Source organism: Diadema setosum, chromosome 7 (assembly GCF_964275005.1).
Source record: "Diadema setosum chromosome 7, eeDiaSeto1, whole genome shotgun sequence".
Taxonomy (NCBI): Eukaryota; Metazoa; Echinodermata; class Echinoidea; order Diadematoida; family Diadematidae; genus Diadema; species Diadema setosum.
The window spans coordinates 28,619,951-28,634,679 of NC_092691.1; the positions used below are offsets into that span (position 1 = coordinate 28,619,951).

The window sequence follows — 14,729 nt, forward strand, 5'->3', positions numbered from 1 at the left end:
CCCATTTTTCATACATTTTCTTCTTTTTTTTCCCCCCTGCTGATGACAGTCCCAGCACTATGAGCTGCTGCAATAGAAAGGGGAACTAATGAAGATAATTATGATTGATTAGGGGGTTGTAACAATGCCTTCTGTCGTCGCTGCTCTTGTAATTTGCGATGATTAGACGTGATGAATTGCTGGAGGAGAGGAGATGCTGCGGACGGTTAAAACTCCTGGTTCGCCAGAATCGCAAATTCGAGTACATTCGATACATGCACATATTTGTACTTGGCGGTGCTTGTGTTTGAGTGGAGAAAGCCTTCGGGCAAAGGGGGATAAATTATCAGCAAGTCTTTCATCCATGTACAGTATAATTTGGAAGAATATTTGGATTTTGAGGTTATGACATGCACACCCTGAAAAGAGGTTATGTATCATATATCATGCTGTCATGGATAATGACAAAATTCTTTGGATGAATGTGGAACACTTGTGCTGACACATGATTGTAGAATGCTTGACACTTGAGACAAAGAATTTAAAAATCTAACACAAGCACAAAGTATCAAATGAAAATTTCCATTTCCTTCATCCTTTTGATGAATCAGTCTTTAAAAATCATATATCCCTTTTGCAAACATCACAAAATTTTGCATGGTTGAAGAGTAATGTCTTTCAGCATTGTATATGACATCTTATGTTAATATAGCTAAGAGTTTTTAAAAAATGAATTGAAAACTAACCCCATGTTACTTGAGAATACAGTTCCCTTTTGTACTAAGAATAATGGTTGGAATTTTGATGAGGTCCAAATAGATTCACTGGAAATTTATAAATTGTATTATTTCCCCCTCCATCGTAAAGAAGTTTCCAATGTTATTATTTTGAGGAAAGATATGAATTCCCTACCTCTGTGACATATCAGTTTATTGAAGGAATCCAATTTCAGGGTTGCAGAATGGACTCACAAGCTTTGAGAAGTCATCAACCATATAAATCAAGATGGTTGTTTTAGAGGGCAAGATCTATGGGGATTGTTTTGCAGGTTTCTTGACTGATCAAACAGCCCAGCGTTGCAAAAGAAATGTGCTCTATCCTTACTTTTGTTTCTGATAGAAGTTGTCAGATTTGAAAGATGTAATACAGTAAAGCCCTGTTGATTTACTTTCAGTGAGATGAGAAACATTTAAAAGTTCTAATAAGAAATGAAAATAAGCCATGATACATATAATGATTTGAGATGTGAGAATCACTAAATCTATTTTGGGAAAAATGAGCAAAGAAAATGGGATTCCATTGGGTTTCGAACCCGAGACTTCCGGATTGCTAGCCCGGTCCTCTACCGACTGAGCTATAGAAAGCCCCAGTTCAGTGTTCGTCCCAGAAACCCTAAATCTGGAGAAATCCACTATACCAGAATCGATCTTCGACAATTGTTTCTGTTGAATACCCATTGTCAATAATTACCCAACAGATATTTTATAAGTTGAAACACATTTATAGTTAACATGGTTCATGTTAGTATTAATTTTCCTTCATTATTTTTGCATTTTTTCATTTATCTTCCCATGCCGTGTCTTTGAATGTAAGATTTTGAACAGCAGGTTACTTGACTTGCCACCATACAATTTTTTTTTTGAAATATCATACATAAAGCTCCTTTTGTTTGTTGATTGGGAAATATGGGTAATGATAAAGAATTATTTGTCATTATCAGTTTTTGCATATCCTGGGTCGTTATCCAGAATGGCGTATTGATCATCAAAAGAAGAACAACTCCAGCTAACAGCAGAGAGTGATGTATTATGAGAAACCTTTATCAAAATTTAGATGGTCTTTGAAGTCATGTGGGGTTTTGGATTTAAAAGGGAAGGATGTGAAATTTACTGGCAATGTTTGTCATTCCATGAGCAGGTGTGTGGCTGTCTTGCATCTGTTCCCTCAAGAAAAAAATCTGACCATTTGCATGTGTATGTGTGTGTGTGTGTAGGTGGGTGTGTGGATGCATGTGTGGGTGTGTGTCAAGTCTACCAGTGTACTGATTGCATCGCTGGCTTTGTCCCTTCTGGGCAGGTGACCTTTTCGACATGCTGCTGCCCATGCTCAGCATCTACAACGAGTATGTGCGCAACCACCACTACAGTCTACAGGTGCTGGCAGAGTGCAAGCAGAACACGGCCTTCAACCAGCTGTTGAAGCAGTACGAGACGAAGCCGGTGTGTGAGGGGCGGTCCCTAGAGACGTTCCTCACCTACCCCATGCATCAGGTAGGATCCAGACTCCACGGTGTTAACCTTCAGTTTGTTCACTTTTCTTGTGCTTGTCGTCAACCACTCTTGAACAGTGACCCTTGTCCCATAATTTGGTATAACCTTTCCTGCTGCTATCCTATCATACAATTCAACACACACTTCACCATGTATACTAGGACACACACCTTACTTGCCATGCACAATCTGTTGGTCCCATAATATGGCATAAGCCACTTTCTCTAATGCTGCCTTATCGCACACATCTCCTCACACACATCACCATAGATTCAACACATGCACACACACCTTGCCTACTGCACCATAGGTTAATTGTTTCTCATTCTTTGGTAGTACCTCCCACCTCCTGTTGTCTTTGAAAAAACAAATCTAGCCCGTCTTCCAGAATGATTCTTTGTAGCGGCAAATGCCTTACAAACTTCAGATGTCCCACATCACATTTCTTTCATGTTGACCATCCTTTACCCCAAGTTGGTTCCAGCCTTCTGTGGTAGCATCCTTGCTTAGGTGCTTTTTGATTGTGTGTACAAAGATATCATTCTCAGTCTGTAGTGGTACTTAACAGTTGAGTCCATTTGTTTGGTCTACTTAGCTTGGACCTATTTCAATTCTCAGGTCACAACCTGAAGATCATGAAAACATGGTTCTTGCCCCCAGAATCAGCAGATGTCAAACTTCTTGCACCTCACTTAGCCTGCACATCGTGTCTTTTCAGCTGTCATTTGGTATCACTGTCCATGCATTTGCCATTTCTTGCATATCAAACCCTACACAAGTCACCTACCCATATCCCTGTGGTTGATACCAAACTATGGTTGTATCAATCCTCTAGTCTTTCTTTCACCATCATTGTTAGCTCTGACACTTGGAACCCTCTCCCCCTAGTTCTGGCACTTGGAACCAGCCCCTCCCATCTCCCCACCACCCACACACTATCCACCTTGCCCTTCATCCTAATTGGTTTCACCAAGTAGTAATTACTCCTGTTCTGTTCTTGAACTAGACACTCTTTGCTCATCTCATCTTTGTCATACACCAGGGACACTTTTGCCTCTCTGATGGAGGTTTTTGTTTTTGTTTTTTTGTTTTTCATCAGCATCCATGCCTGGACCCAGGCCAATACTGCACCTTCCTTATATCACAAAGTGAATTCTGTTCTATTTCCAGTGAATATGTCCACCTGTCCAACCTTCAATCTTCCAGGTCATTTTCTTCACCTATGTTTGCCATGGGTGTTATTACCTTCTTCCTTCAAGCCTCCCTCCGCCATCCATGAACACTGCATCATTGTTCTTACCCCTCAGTGTCTTGTCTGTACCCCGTGTCCCACATAAATACATGAGCCAAGTTGGAACCTCAGCTGCTAGGGTGTGTGTAGCATGTGTGCTTTGGGTGTCTGCCAGACCATTCCTTTACCATGTTCTGTGTTATACATTTATCAAACCTTATCTCCAGAAGGCACACTACCTATTTATAGATGACCTACTTTTCATAGCCGTTGCTGCAGTCATTGACCAGGCTGTGCTGATTCTTAAGAAAATGTTCTTTTATTCAATAAAGAATCATGCTTAAATGTCAACAGGCCTTATGTTGCAGAATTATAGAGTAGGTTATATCTATGTACACAGAAATATAGATGTATACATTGGCACTTCATAAGCAATATCATAACCACATGCAGTTCCCCTGTGTGACCACCATCCCCAAACATTTCCCCTCACTTTAGCACCTTACCAGCTGTGTGTAATTTTCCCTCCACTCAAGTACCCAGAAATGGTAATATGATAGCGGGACGGCCGCGTGGATATTGTCCAGGTGTACGTGTGAGACCAGCACTACAAGCCGAGTGAGTGTTAAGTCTGCCAGGCGGCGAATAATTGCCGCCACAATTCATCTTAATTAGCCAATTGACCCACTTAACATCTGCCGCACACGCTGCGCTCCATTGCCCACGGAGGCAAGTATTACCAACCAGGGCAGGGGGTGTCGATTACGCTGCCAAACAGCACCACGAGTGCAGCGGGCGGGCGCGAGAACATTCGACCAAATTCGTCCGACATCAAGGGAGCTGGGCAGTCAATTTTTCATCTTTCTATTCACAATCAATTACGCTGGCAGGATTGGAAAAGAGAGGAACTAATAGAAAAGGAATGAAATAGATAGAGGCAGAGAGGGAGAGAGAGAAACATAGAAAGGCAGAAAGAGAGAGAAATATATATGTGACAGAGAGAGAGAGAGAGAGGGAGAGAGATCACTACCTAGGCACAGAATGACAAGGCCCGAGTGAGAGATAGAAATCGAAAGAAGTATTAGGAGAGATAGAAGTATAAGAAGTATTAGGAGAGGGGAAAAAAAAGGGCAAGGACGTGAAAGAGAGAATTTAGGGGAAAAAATGCATGGAAGAACAGAAAGAGAGGGAAAGAGAGAAGGGGAAAGAGAGGGAACATAAGTTGAGAGAGATTTTATGGAAAGTAATGTGAGATTCAGATCCCAATGGGAAAGACATACTTTAGAGATGTGATTTTTTTCTCATATAGGCTTGTGGATTTTTTTTTTCAGAATAAAGGAGATATTGTTGCTCATATTGGCAATCCCCAGAAGTAATGCCCGAGGCAGAAAAAAATCCATGTCACAATAGAATGAAATATGAGGGCATTTGCCATTTTTATTCTTCTGAGAATCTCTCCCTTCCCATGAAAAAAAAAGAATCAAATTCAACCTCAAATTCTGTCTTTGTTTTCCTGCTGTTATCTACATTTTCTCAAGCTGTAAGATATTGTCTTATGCAATCTTATCGTGTCCCCCCTTCAGATGCATTGCAAATATAATGTTGTCTTTGTTCTTATCTGTTTCCGTGCTCTGAGTACCATCATATTGAATGATTTCTTGGAGATATTGCTTCTCTGTTATGAAGTCATTTTCTTCAAACATAACTGGGCCAATGTGACCTACATTTTGTTTCCTTTCCAGAATGGCCTTCCATGTTTTTGTTGATCTCAATCAGAGAAATGTGTTTGTTTGTTTGTTTGTTTGTTTTTTTTTTTTTTTTGGGGGGGGGAGGGAGTGGGGATGGGGTTTACTGAAACATAAGCAGTAATATATTGAAGACAAAACTATTTTCTTAAGGAACAAAGTTTAAATGCAGGAATGTAAACTTTATCATGGGGGGGGGGGGTTCTCCTCAAGAATGATGCATTCAATGAAGAACAGCTACAAATTGGTGGAGGTTAGTGCAAAATCTGATAAAGTAGAAAGATCAATCCAGTGCAGCTCCCTGTGTTGGCTACACAGATCTTGTACCTCCGATATAACTTGGACTGAAACCATGGCTTCAGTCTCACAAAATGTCACTAAGTTCATATCTTCATGAGAGAACATGATTGCAATTTCTGTTGTTGTTGTTTTTTTCATGACCCTGCACAAACATTGCCACAGTGTTTTTGTGTGTGCGCACCAATGTAGGATTAGGATTCTTGTAGATCCTAGATCCTTTTAACTTGGCAAGAAAAACAAAATTATTACTGTAGTCCCACCCCATGATGTCTTTGCTGATGAGTGCTAGCCATTTCATGGGAATGAAAGGGGGAAATGCTGGCTGAAAGTGTCCCCAGAAGTAAAAAGCTGTCCTTCTCAGATGCCCTGGTCAGCAGGGGTCAATGCCCAGCATCTCTTAGAAATTGAGGAGGTGTGCAGAAAAGTAGAGCAGACTCTGCCAACATTTTGATTATGTAGAGACACACTTCAGCACCTCAGTTAGATTGCCTTGATGTATGGAAGTGTCGCTAATGAAGATGATAATAATGGAGACTATAATTATGTTGATGAAGTCATTGATTACGATAATGGAACTAACAATGATAGCAGGAATGATTATATTACTCTAATCACTGTTTAAGTCATCATCATTGTTGTAATTCTTTTGTATCTGTATATTTTTGAATTCATCTCCTTCCTTCATGGAGGGCCTATATTTTTGGTTCTTTTTTACCTTCCCTCATACATCTGCGATCACATCTTCTTTTTTTTCAGTTTTTACTGAAAGATATTGATTAGAGGCTCGTGTATGGCATTTCAAAGTAATGGGACATGTGTTTCGTTTGGCATATCAACAAAAGGCTGCTCACCAGTATTCAAACATCATGCATGGATATCACCATGGAGAAGGCCTTTAAGTGGTACCAGAGTCAATCCAGTGCAAGTGCTATCATTAATACATTGAATGGCTAATCAAGTGGAATTTCATCCAGTTCTTCATCATCAAGTAGACCAGACCTGAAGGTGCTGGTAGTTACAAAATAATCAGTATCATGTAGTATCACTCAAGTCATACAGTGAGTCTGCACTGAGTGTCACATCATGGTATTTCTCCTCTGGTTATACAGTCTTGTAGCGACAGTTAAGTGGTGACTGCCCTTACAATATGCATCTCAAAAACTGATAGTGGAGATGTGGGTGAAAACAGAGATTCACTGTGGATGATTATGGCCTGCTGCTTCTTTTTTTTTTCAGTACATTAGTAGAAAAAAATGAAATATACCCCCTAAAGAAAGATGATGAATCGTGGTACATTATCATAGACGGATGCTTGACGAGGGTAAAGGTTTCAGATATTCTAGCACTCACATGTCTCATATAAGTCATAGTGTCTCATTCCAGCATGAACAATAATTGCCTACAGATGATTTTAGAAACAAATGATGGCAAATTGTTATTCGCAGAGCATTGGCCATGCATTGGACGAATTTGTGTGCAAGTTAGTGATAGCTGAGCATACAATAAAATCTATACTTTAAATCCGGCAGTCACATAATTTCTTCAATACTTCCACAGATTCTGTCATTTGCATCAACTCTGTCAAAATAGAACCAAAAAAAAAATGTTCTGAACTGGGTTAATGAAAAATGAATATGCCATGAATTGGAACATTCACTTGCTGCATTATCACTTGGATGACAACATCGAAAATCATGTTCATGTGGGATGCCATCCTTGTTGCCATGGCAATTCATTTCTGATGAAGATGGGTGCACATACCTGTTTGATTGGTGGTCAGAGCAGGAGCAGCAATAAACGTCCTGACAATGAAGTGATGTGAAGTAGGCAGTAAAGAGAAAATTTATAAATCCACCACAGTGCTGTGCATTGTATTGAAACTATGGAGCAGTCTAGTAAAGCATTCATTCTTGATATAAATCCAGATTTTATGTTGAGAAGGCATCACAAAGTGAAAGTTTGTGAGGTCGTAATCTGTACGGAATGATGTATTGTGACAGTATGTATGCCCTTGATTTTTTTTTGTCATGGCTATATACTACTAAAATGCTGACTAATTCAGTGCCTCTTTAAGTAAATGGAGGGCAATTTGTTAATGAGTTGCAGTGAAAACAACGCGATGGAAGAATTTAATGAATTTGAATAATTACGCAGTACCTGCTGCAAACTAGAAGGATTAGAACCAACACTTGCTGTCAGGCAGAAGCTCAGTGGTCTAGTGGAGAAGACACCTGACCAGAGAGCAGGAGGTTGTAGGTTCCAATCCTGCTCAAGTATGTATGCCCGTGATTTCTTTTGTCATGGCTACCACTAAAACACTGATCAATTCAGTGCTTATTTACGTCGATGTAGGGCAATTAGTTAATTAGTTGCAGTAAAGACAGCTTGACAGAAAAATTTCATGATATTGAGTTGCAGTGAGATAATGTTCCAACTCCACCTCTTGAAATGTGTAGAGCATCTATGGTAAAAAAAAAAAATACTTTCACACAGCCAAAAATAAAGTACAAATACAGATGGAAAGAGAGAGAGAGAGAGCATGTATGAATCTATGCAAGAGTTGCTGGAACAGGTATGCCTTCAGGCAGATCATGACAGATTCCACAGCTGAAATACGTTTGGGAAGTTCATTCCAAAGCAACATTCCTGCGTAAGCGTAGGCCCCATTTCCTCCAAGATAACCAGGGTCTGGGCAATCGTGCATTACACATGCAACATTGCTGAAGCCTGCTAGATATGTCATAGACATAAGTACAGAATCATAATTATAAGACTGTAAAATGTAAGCAACAAAGGTTTCTCGGCAATGCCAATTCATCTGACACCATAAGAGAGATTCCCTACACTGGAGTGATATGATTATATGAAGAGTTTGATATTGCAAAACAAGTTAACTCCATTTTTGTTAATTTGAGATATTTGGATTAAAGCTGTTTAAAAACAGAGAAAGTAATAAGGTAATGTGGGATATCTTTTTTAGGATATTCCTGTTATGTAACAAGTAAGGTACTGTGGAGTGGTCACATTTTGCTGTACACTGTATCCGGTGATGGACTTAATACTTGAAAATGTTTTGAGGTGGCACTTACGCTATTTTTGCAATCAAACTCTTCAGATTTTATAGCAAATTTAACCTGCCAAGTAATGCAAGAAGATGCCATCACTGTTTACACGTAAGTTGTCAAAGTTGACTTCAGACTTGCCTCGTAGAGCATTTTCTGGTGTGTTAATTAGGACTTCTGCCTCATGATCTTGATTGGAAGACTGGAAAAACTTTTATTTTTGTGTGCAGATATTTCACAAATGAAGCAGTCAACGACATTCTCACAATATGTTGTCTTTGCGATATGGCAGTGAGGCTATCATAAGTGCATCAGTGCCTATTCATTCATTCCTCCACTTTACTGTACATGTACTCACTATAAAACTGAGAGCACAAAGATACTACCGTATTAAGTAATAAAGATCTATCTGATGTAAATTCAATATTTTCCCAATAGAGCCAATGCAATGTACATTCACCAAAACTACTGTATACGGCGTTATTTTTCTCGTATAGATATTTTCATGAATGACAAGGTCATAGACATTTTCGCGAGATGTTGTCTTTGCGAATCGACGCCGACGCTTACGTTAATGCTCTATTAACAAAGTGCATGGAGACAATTTTGCGTGTTCTTAAATTCGCGATCCAACTGCAATTTGCGAAATTCACGAAAATTAAACCCTCGTGACAATAACAGCTTATACAGTACATTGTACTAGCAGTAGGCCTACACACACATTTGTATGCAAATCGTGCACACCCAGCAACCAAGATCACTGCACTTCATGCTTCATGCTTGAAGTTTAATTGTTGATAGGTAGGGATGCGCGTAAAGTTAAACACAGTGGCAAATACAGGAGGGGGCACACCTGGCGCGCCCCCCCCCCCTTAGTTTTTGTTAAAACAAAAGAAATAAAAAGAAAAAATGAGGGGCGTGTGCACCCCCTTTAAGTTTATTAAGGTGCCCCCTCTTTACGGAATTGCTGGATCCGCCCCTGAAACATACTAGCATGCGCATATCCAGTCAGACATAGCCATAACCCCAGTTCAGAAGGCGCCAAATGCCATGAAATGAGCAATGGAAATTAAATGCAATCTAGATCAGGAGTCAGTATTTTTATGTGTTGTTAAATTTGCAGCCCAACAGTGACCGGCAAGATTCACAAAAATTAAACCCTCATGAAAATAACAGATTCTTACAGCAGTACGACATAGTCACATGACAAGTTTTCAGTCATTTTGAAAGCTACTCTCACATTTTGCTGAAATTAATGTGGTGCCATGATAGACAAGACATAGATGGTTACACATGGTTACACAGGATCTATAGGGGATTTCAGGTCATTGTTGCATTTGGACTTAATTTGTATGCAACAAGGAACAGGTGGAACCTGCACAAAGGCAAGGAGACTATATATGAACCTCATTTTAGGGGAAAAGACAAACTCGAGCATCCACAAACTGTGAATAATAGATAAGGGGGGATAGAGGGAAAAACGTCTGCCTAAGTGGCATCAATGCAGGTTGCAAAGATACATCCGCAAGATAATTTATGATAATTTAAACGATGGGGAGATTGCATCGAGCCACTGGTGCTTAAATAATTCACTAGTGTGACTCCAAGAATACTGCGCCTAAGTTTTTTTTTTCCTCATTCTCTCCCTATCAGATTGAGTCATGGACTACCATAAAAATCATCCCGAACTAAAAACAGCCATTTTTTTTTTACCCCCTTTTGCCTCCTACCCTAAAGTGATTTTGCCCCATTCCCCTGGGCTGAAGTCTCACCCCTTCCATCCTCTGGCTTTGGCTAGTGAAACTAATGTCGCACATTTCAGACTCCTTCCAAGTTACTCAGTTTCCATCCTGACTTGCCCCAAAAGAATTATGAATAGCAAAAAAAAAAAAGAAGTAAGGGTTCTCAAGTCTGCAATTCATAACAGACATTTTAGTAGTGAGTTGCACGTATCGGAGTCAATCTTAGTTTTTGCATGCATTTATTTCTTTTACAGTATTGCATGAAATCTGGTGCAACATCGCCTTCAAACCTTTTGAATTGCACTTACTTTTTCTTTGATATTTGTCTATCTATTGCAAGCTGTGTTAGACCAATGTGATAAAATAAAAAGGCAGGGTCACCTTCATTAAACACTAGACTAGTGGTTTGAGTTGGAGCTAAAAAAAAAAAAAAAGTTGTTTAGATTTTCTTCATGTGCGCTTTGTAGGAAAGCAGAAGTCAATACATTATTAACTAGATAAGTACTCTGAGAGCACAGACCTCCGCCAAGGAGCTCACTTCCACCACTGATCGTGTTCTTACATAGAGATCAGTGATTTCTAACCATAGGGCCTACATATGCATCCTGAAAATTGCCCAGTTTCCCAATATAAAAGCCTTTTGTGACATCATTAACTTCCAGCTGTGCGATGTGCCTTGCCCTACAGTGTAGCAGAAACTAGAGCACACATTTTAGTAGTGCGCGTGCGCAAACCTAAAAAAAAAATGCACAGCTTGAACTCATAAGTTTATTGACCCTACCTGCCAAAATATCAAAATTCCTTCCTAAAATCCATTTAAAATTCCTGGATGATTACCAAAATGTAATCATCTATTTTGTGCATCATTTTCAACTTTTTTTTTTTGTAAGCGTCATCCAAATCTGTGCACAACTTTTTGAGTTATTTTGCACAAGGACAAACAAACCAACAAACAAGCAAACTAATGCTGATGAAAACATAACCTCCTCCCTTGGTGGAGGCAGCAAGTGTTCCACTGATATATATGCGTAACTTTCATCCATTGATGACAGGTCCCAAGTTTACTCGGGCAGGTGTCTATGGGAAATATGTGTGTTATACCAAGTTAGCTTGACCTGAGAAGAATGTAGTGTGACAGGGCAGTTCCTGCACTTTGATGTCTCATTCACTCTTTCTCCATTGATTTTCACATTTATTTTGTAGTGAGAAAGAAACATCTGAACAACTTTTAATTTGATATTCCCATGGGCAGAAAACATGATGCATTTCCATTTTTTGAAAATGTCATATTTCATTAAGGCATATCCGTGAGCAATCCTGATGTTGAATTGGCAAGCATGTATTAGCTTAATTGAGGACTACAAAGTAAATACAAAACATTTTGGATGAGGTGACTTTAGAATTGCATAGACCAAACTGCATGGGAGGGAAAAAAGTCACAAAAAAGATTCAGCAAATTCAAATGATATTTCCATTGTAACTGTTCATAGTGTTTTAAAGTTTTTATTCATTAACTAGGCACATCTCATGGAATTCAACTGATATCCTCAGTGTTGTAGATCATTTTCATCACTGAAACGTTAACTAAGTGCATTAAGAGTCTTCCTAGTATCATACATGGGCAGAACTGTTGTATGCTGTGCAGAATCTTTCACAGAATCAGAATGTGGACATGTTGCCATATATTTTGTTCCGCATCCCATATATTTTGTTTCAGTATTTCCATAGAATATACTCACTCGTTGAAAACACTGAGACTAGTAGAATTCACATTAAATTTTTAGTCAAGGCTGCAGTGCCTGTAGTGCCATAATATTTCACACGTGGGTCATTGTAGCATAAATCATAAATAAGCAGTAATTTCTGAAAGCATGACTTCTGGAAGAGGCTTTTTGAACTATAATAGGTCCTCACACTATTTCTTGAAAGATATGGTTTGAATAAATCAGAATTTTGTTTCATGAATGAATACCAACATTTTATGCATGTCTGTCTCTTCATATAACTCATATGTTGTTCACACGTTTATTTCGATTACAGAACTTTCAAAACCCTCTTGAAGCCGAAATTCATAATTGATTCCCAAATTGGCAATACATTTTAGAGAATCAAAGTTCTTGGTTCTCTCTCTGTTGGTATTTTGTTTTTGTTGTTGTAAAGTGCAGATTTGATGAACTTAACCAGTTGCTATAATCTCTCTCCAATTTAAGATATGCGGTGAAATTCAGGGATGCCAATTTAGTGATGGAAGGATGATCATTTCTGCAGTGAAATTCCCCCGGGAATTGGCGGGTTAAGATTCAATTGATATGCAACGCATGAATCACTGAGAGTGCAGATGGCATTAGGATAGCTCACTGGAGCTGACTTTGAGAACGGAGGGAGAGAGGAAGATGAGACGTCACCACGGCGATGGGAAGTGGTCTTAAAGGGTGAAATCAGCATGAGCATTTAAGGGGGCCCTTATCATGAGTGGTACTTTCCTAGAATATGGTGAGTTGAGTGAGATATTAAGGTAACAGTTTGTGCTGAGATGGCCGTTTGTGCTAATGTGATTGCCTTTCTGGTAGAATGATTTACAGTATACAAGAGAGTGCAAACTTTGAAATACACTTACATTGCAACAGAATGTTTAAGATTTTGGACATATCACATTTATTTCTAGGATTGTAACACCTGCATTCTTTTTAAATACAAATATTCATCGTTTTCTTAACTAATTTTCAGTACCAAAAATAAGTAAAGTCAACTCTCTCATCATTTGCTTTATGTATCTTGCCGTCTGAAAGAAGAAGAATGTTGTTGAAAAGAAAAACAAATAGTCAAAATACGGTCATTAAATCTTTTTATCTCAGAAATTGATGTTGCAAGGAAATGTTTGCTTCATGGTCAGAGATGAACTTGAATGCAAACGAGAAAGGGGAAAAGCATAAAAGGTAAATGGATTTATACGTAGATAGGAGAAAAAAATAACCCCAATGGATCGTCTTAACCAGTTGAGGACTGGCTGATTTTGCTATGTTACACATAATCCATAGACACCTGTCCAAGGACTGGTCTTCAACGGGTTAAAAAAAAAGCTACTTTCTTCATACTCATGCATATAGTTACATCCTGTTTTCCCTTGAACCTGCAATAACATGGATTAAAGTCATCCCATGTCAGTCCCCCTTTCGCTATGTATGATGAGATCTCTGTTTTGACTGTTCCAATCTCTGTATAAACTAAAGAGGCTCATTCATCGGAGATCTTGAGCGGGGAAAAGGTTGCAATCAGTCACAGGTTTGCTCTCAGCTGATCAAAGTCAGAGGAGTTGGACTGTAATCTGTGCTCTTTTTCTTTTAGTTTGCAGGCAGAATAGTTTTTCTACTCTCCATATTTGATGGAATGTTGTCACTTGGGTTGCCAAATGTATTGGTGTACTCTGTTTGTCTTCATTTCTAGGAAGTGTTTTTAGCTTTGCCATGTGTTCGGAGTGAAAATTATGCATCATTCTATCTATCTATCTATCTCGTTATTTATGTCCTTGTTTTGTCTTTATCTTTCTCTCTCCCTCTCTGTCTCCATCTCTCCTTCTGTCAATCTGTATATTTTAATCTGTCTCCGTTGATCTCTTTCATATGCTAATATATCTTGCCAAAGGTTGAGTCAACCTTTCAGTATCATCATCTTCATAAGATATGAAATGTAGTGTAGGTCCTGTGTAGCTGTTTTGCATAAAACTTACCATAATCATATGGCTACTTGTGTTATCAAATAGGTCAATTCAATGTGGAGATCTGCGAATTTATACATGCTGACCGAAGTAACATACAACTAAAGGGTGTTAAGTTACCACAAAAGCCAAAGTGTTTGAGGCACCTTAACGCCCTTCTCATTCTCAACTGAGGATATGTTATGTAAACCAAATATTGTGCTTATTTGCTCTATTTTCTAAACTCCAAATTATGTATAGTGAACTGTATTTGGAGACATGGGATATTTACATAGGATAAAAAAACACACATCTCAGCGTGGTGGGTTTTGAAGCCAAGGAAGTGGGCTAAGTTAAGTTATGTCGTAACAGGAAATGGTAATTTTTATGAAATGTATTGTGGTTTCAAATTAGCCCGTATGGAAACATGAAAAGGAAACACTTGGGATGGATATTAGGGTCTGTATTTATGTATGTGTGTGTGTGTGCCTGTGGATGTTGAGATGTTAGAGACCATTATCAACTATATACCTGTCTATCCAGGTCACACTTTCTATCCTAATTATCGGGCTTGAGAGAAAACCGGGGGACAGGAGGGAAACGGAGGGAGACACTCGCCCCGTCTGTATCAAGACGAGGCCTCCTTCGCGTGTGCATTTGAGCAGGTGAAGCGTCTGTGCCCTCTCGTGTAGCCAAACGTGTGTGA

The 14,729-nt window shown here is 39.1% G+C and overlaps 1 protein-coding gene across 1 annotated transcript in view; it reads left to right on the top strand.

Moving 5' to 3' along the window:
* LOC140231166 (ras-specific guanine nucleotide-releasing factor 1-like) overlaps nucleotides 1–14,729 on the top strand; it is a 116,873-nt gene that overhangs the window by 67,347 nt on the left and 34,797 nt on the right. The window contains exon 8 of the mRNA XM_072311313.1: nucleotides 2,056–2,249. Coding sequence (XP_072167414.1) covers nucleotides 2,056–2,249 — 194 coding nt within the window. The remainder of the gene's footprint in view (nucleotides 1–2,055; nucleotides 2,250–14,729) is intronic.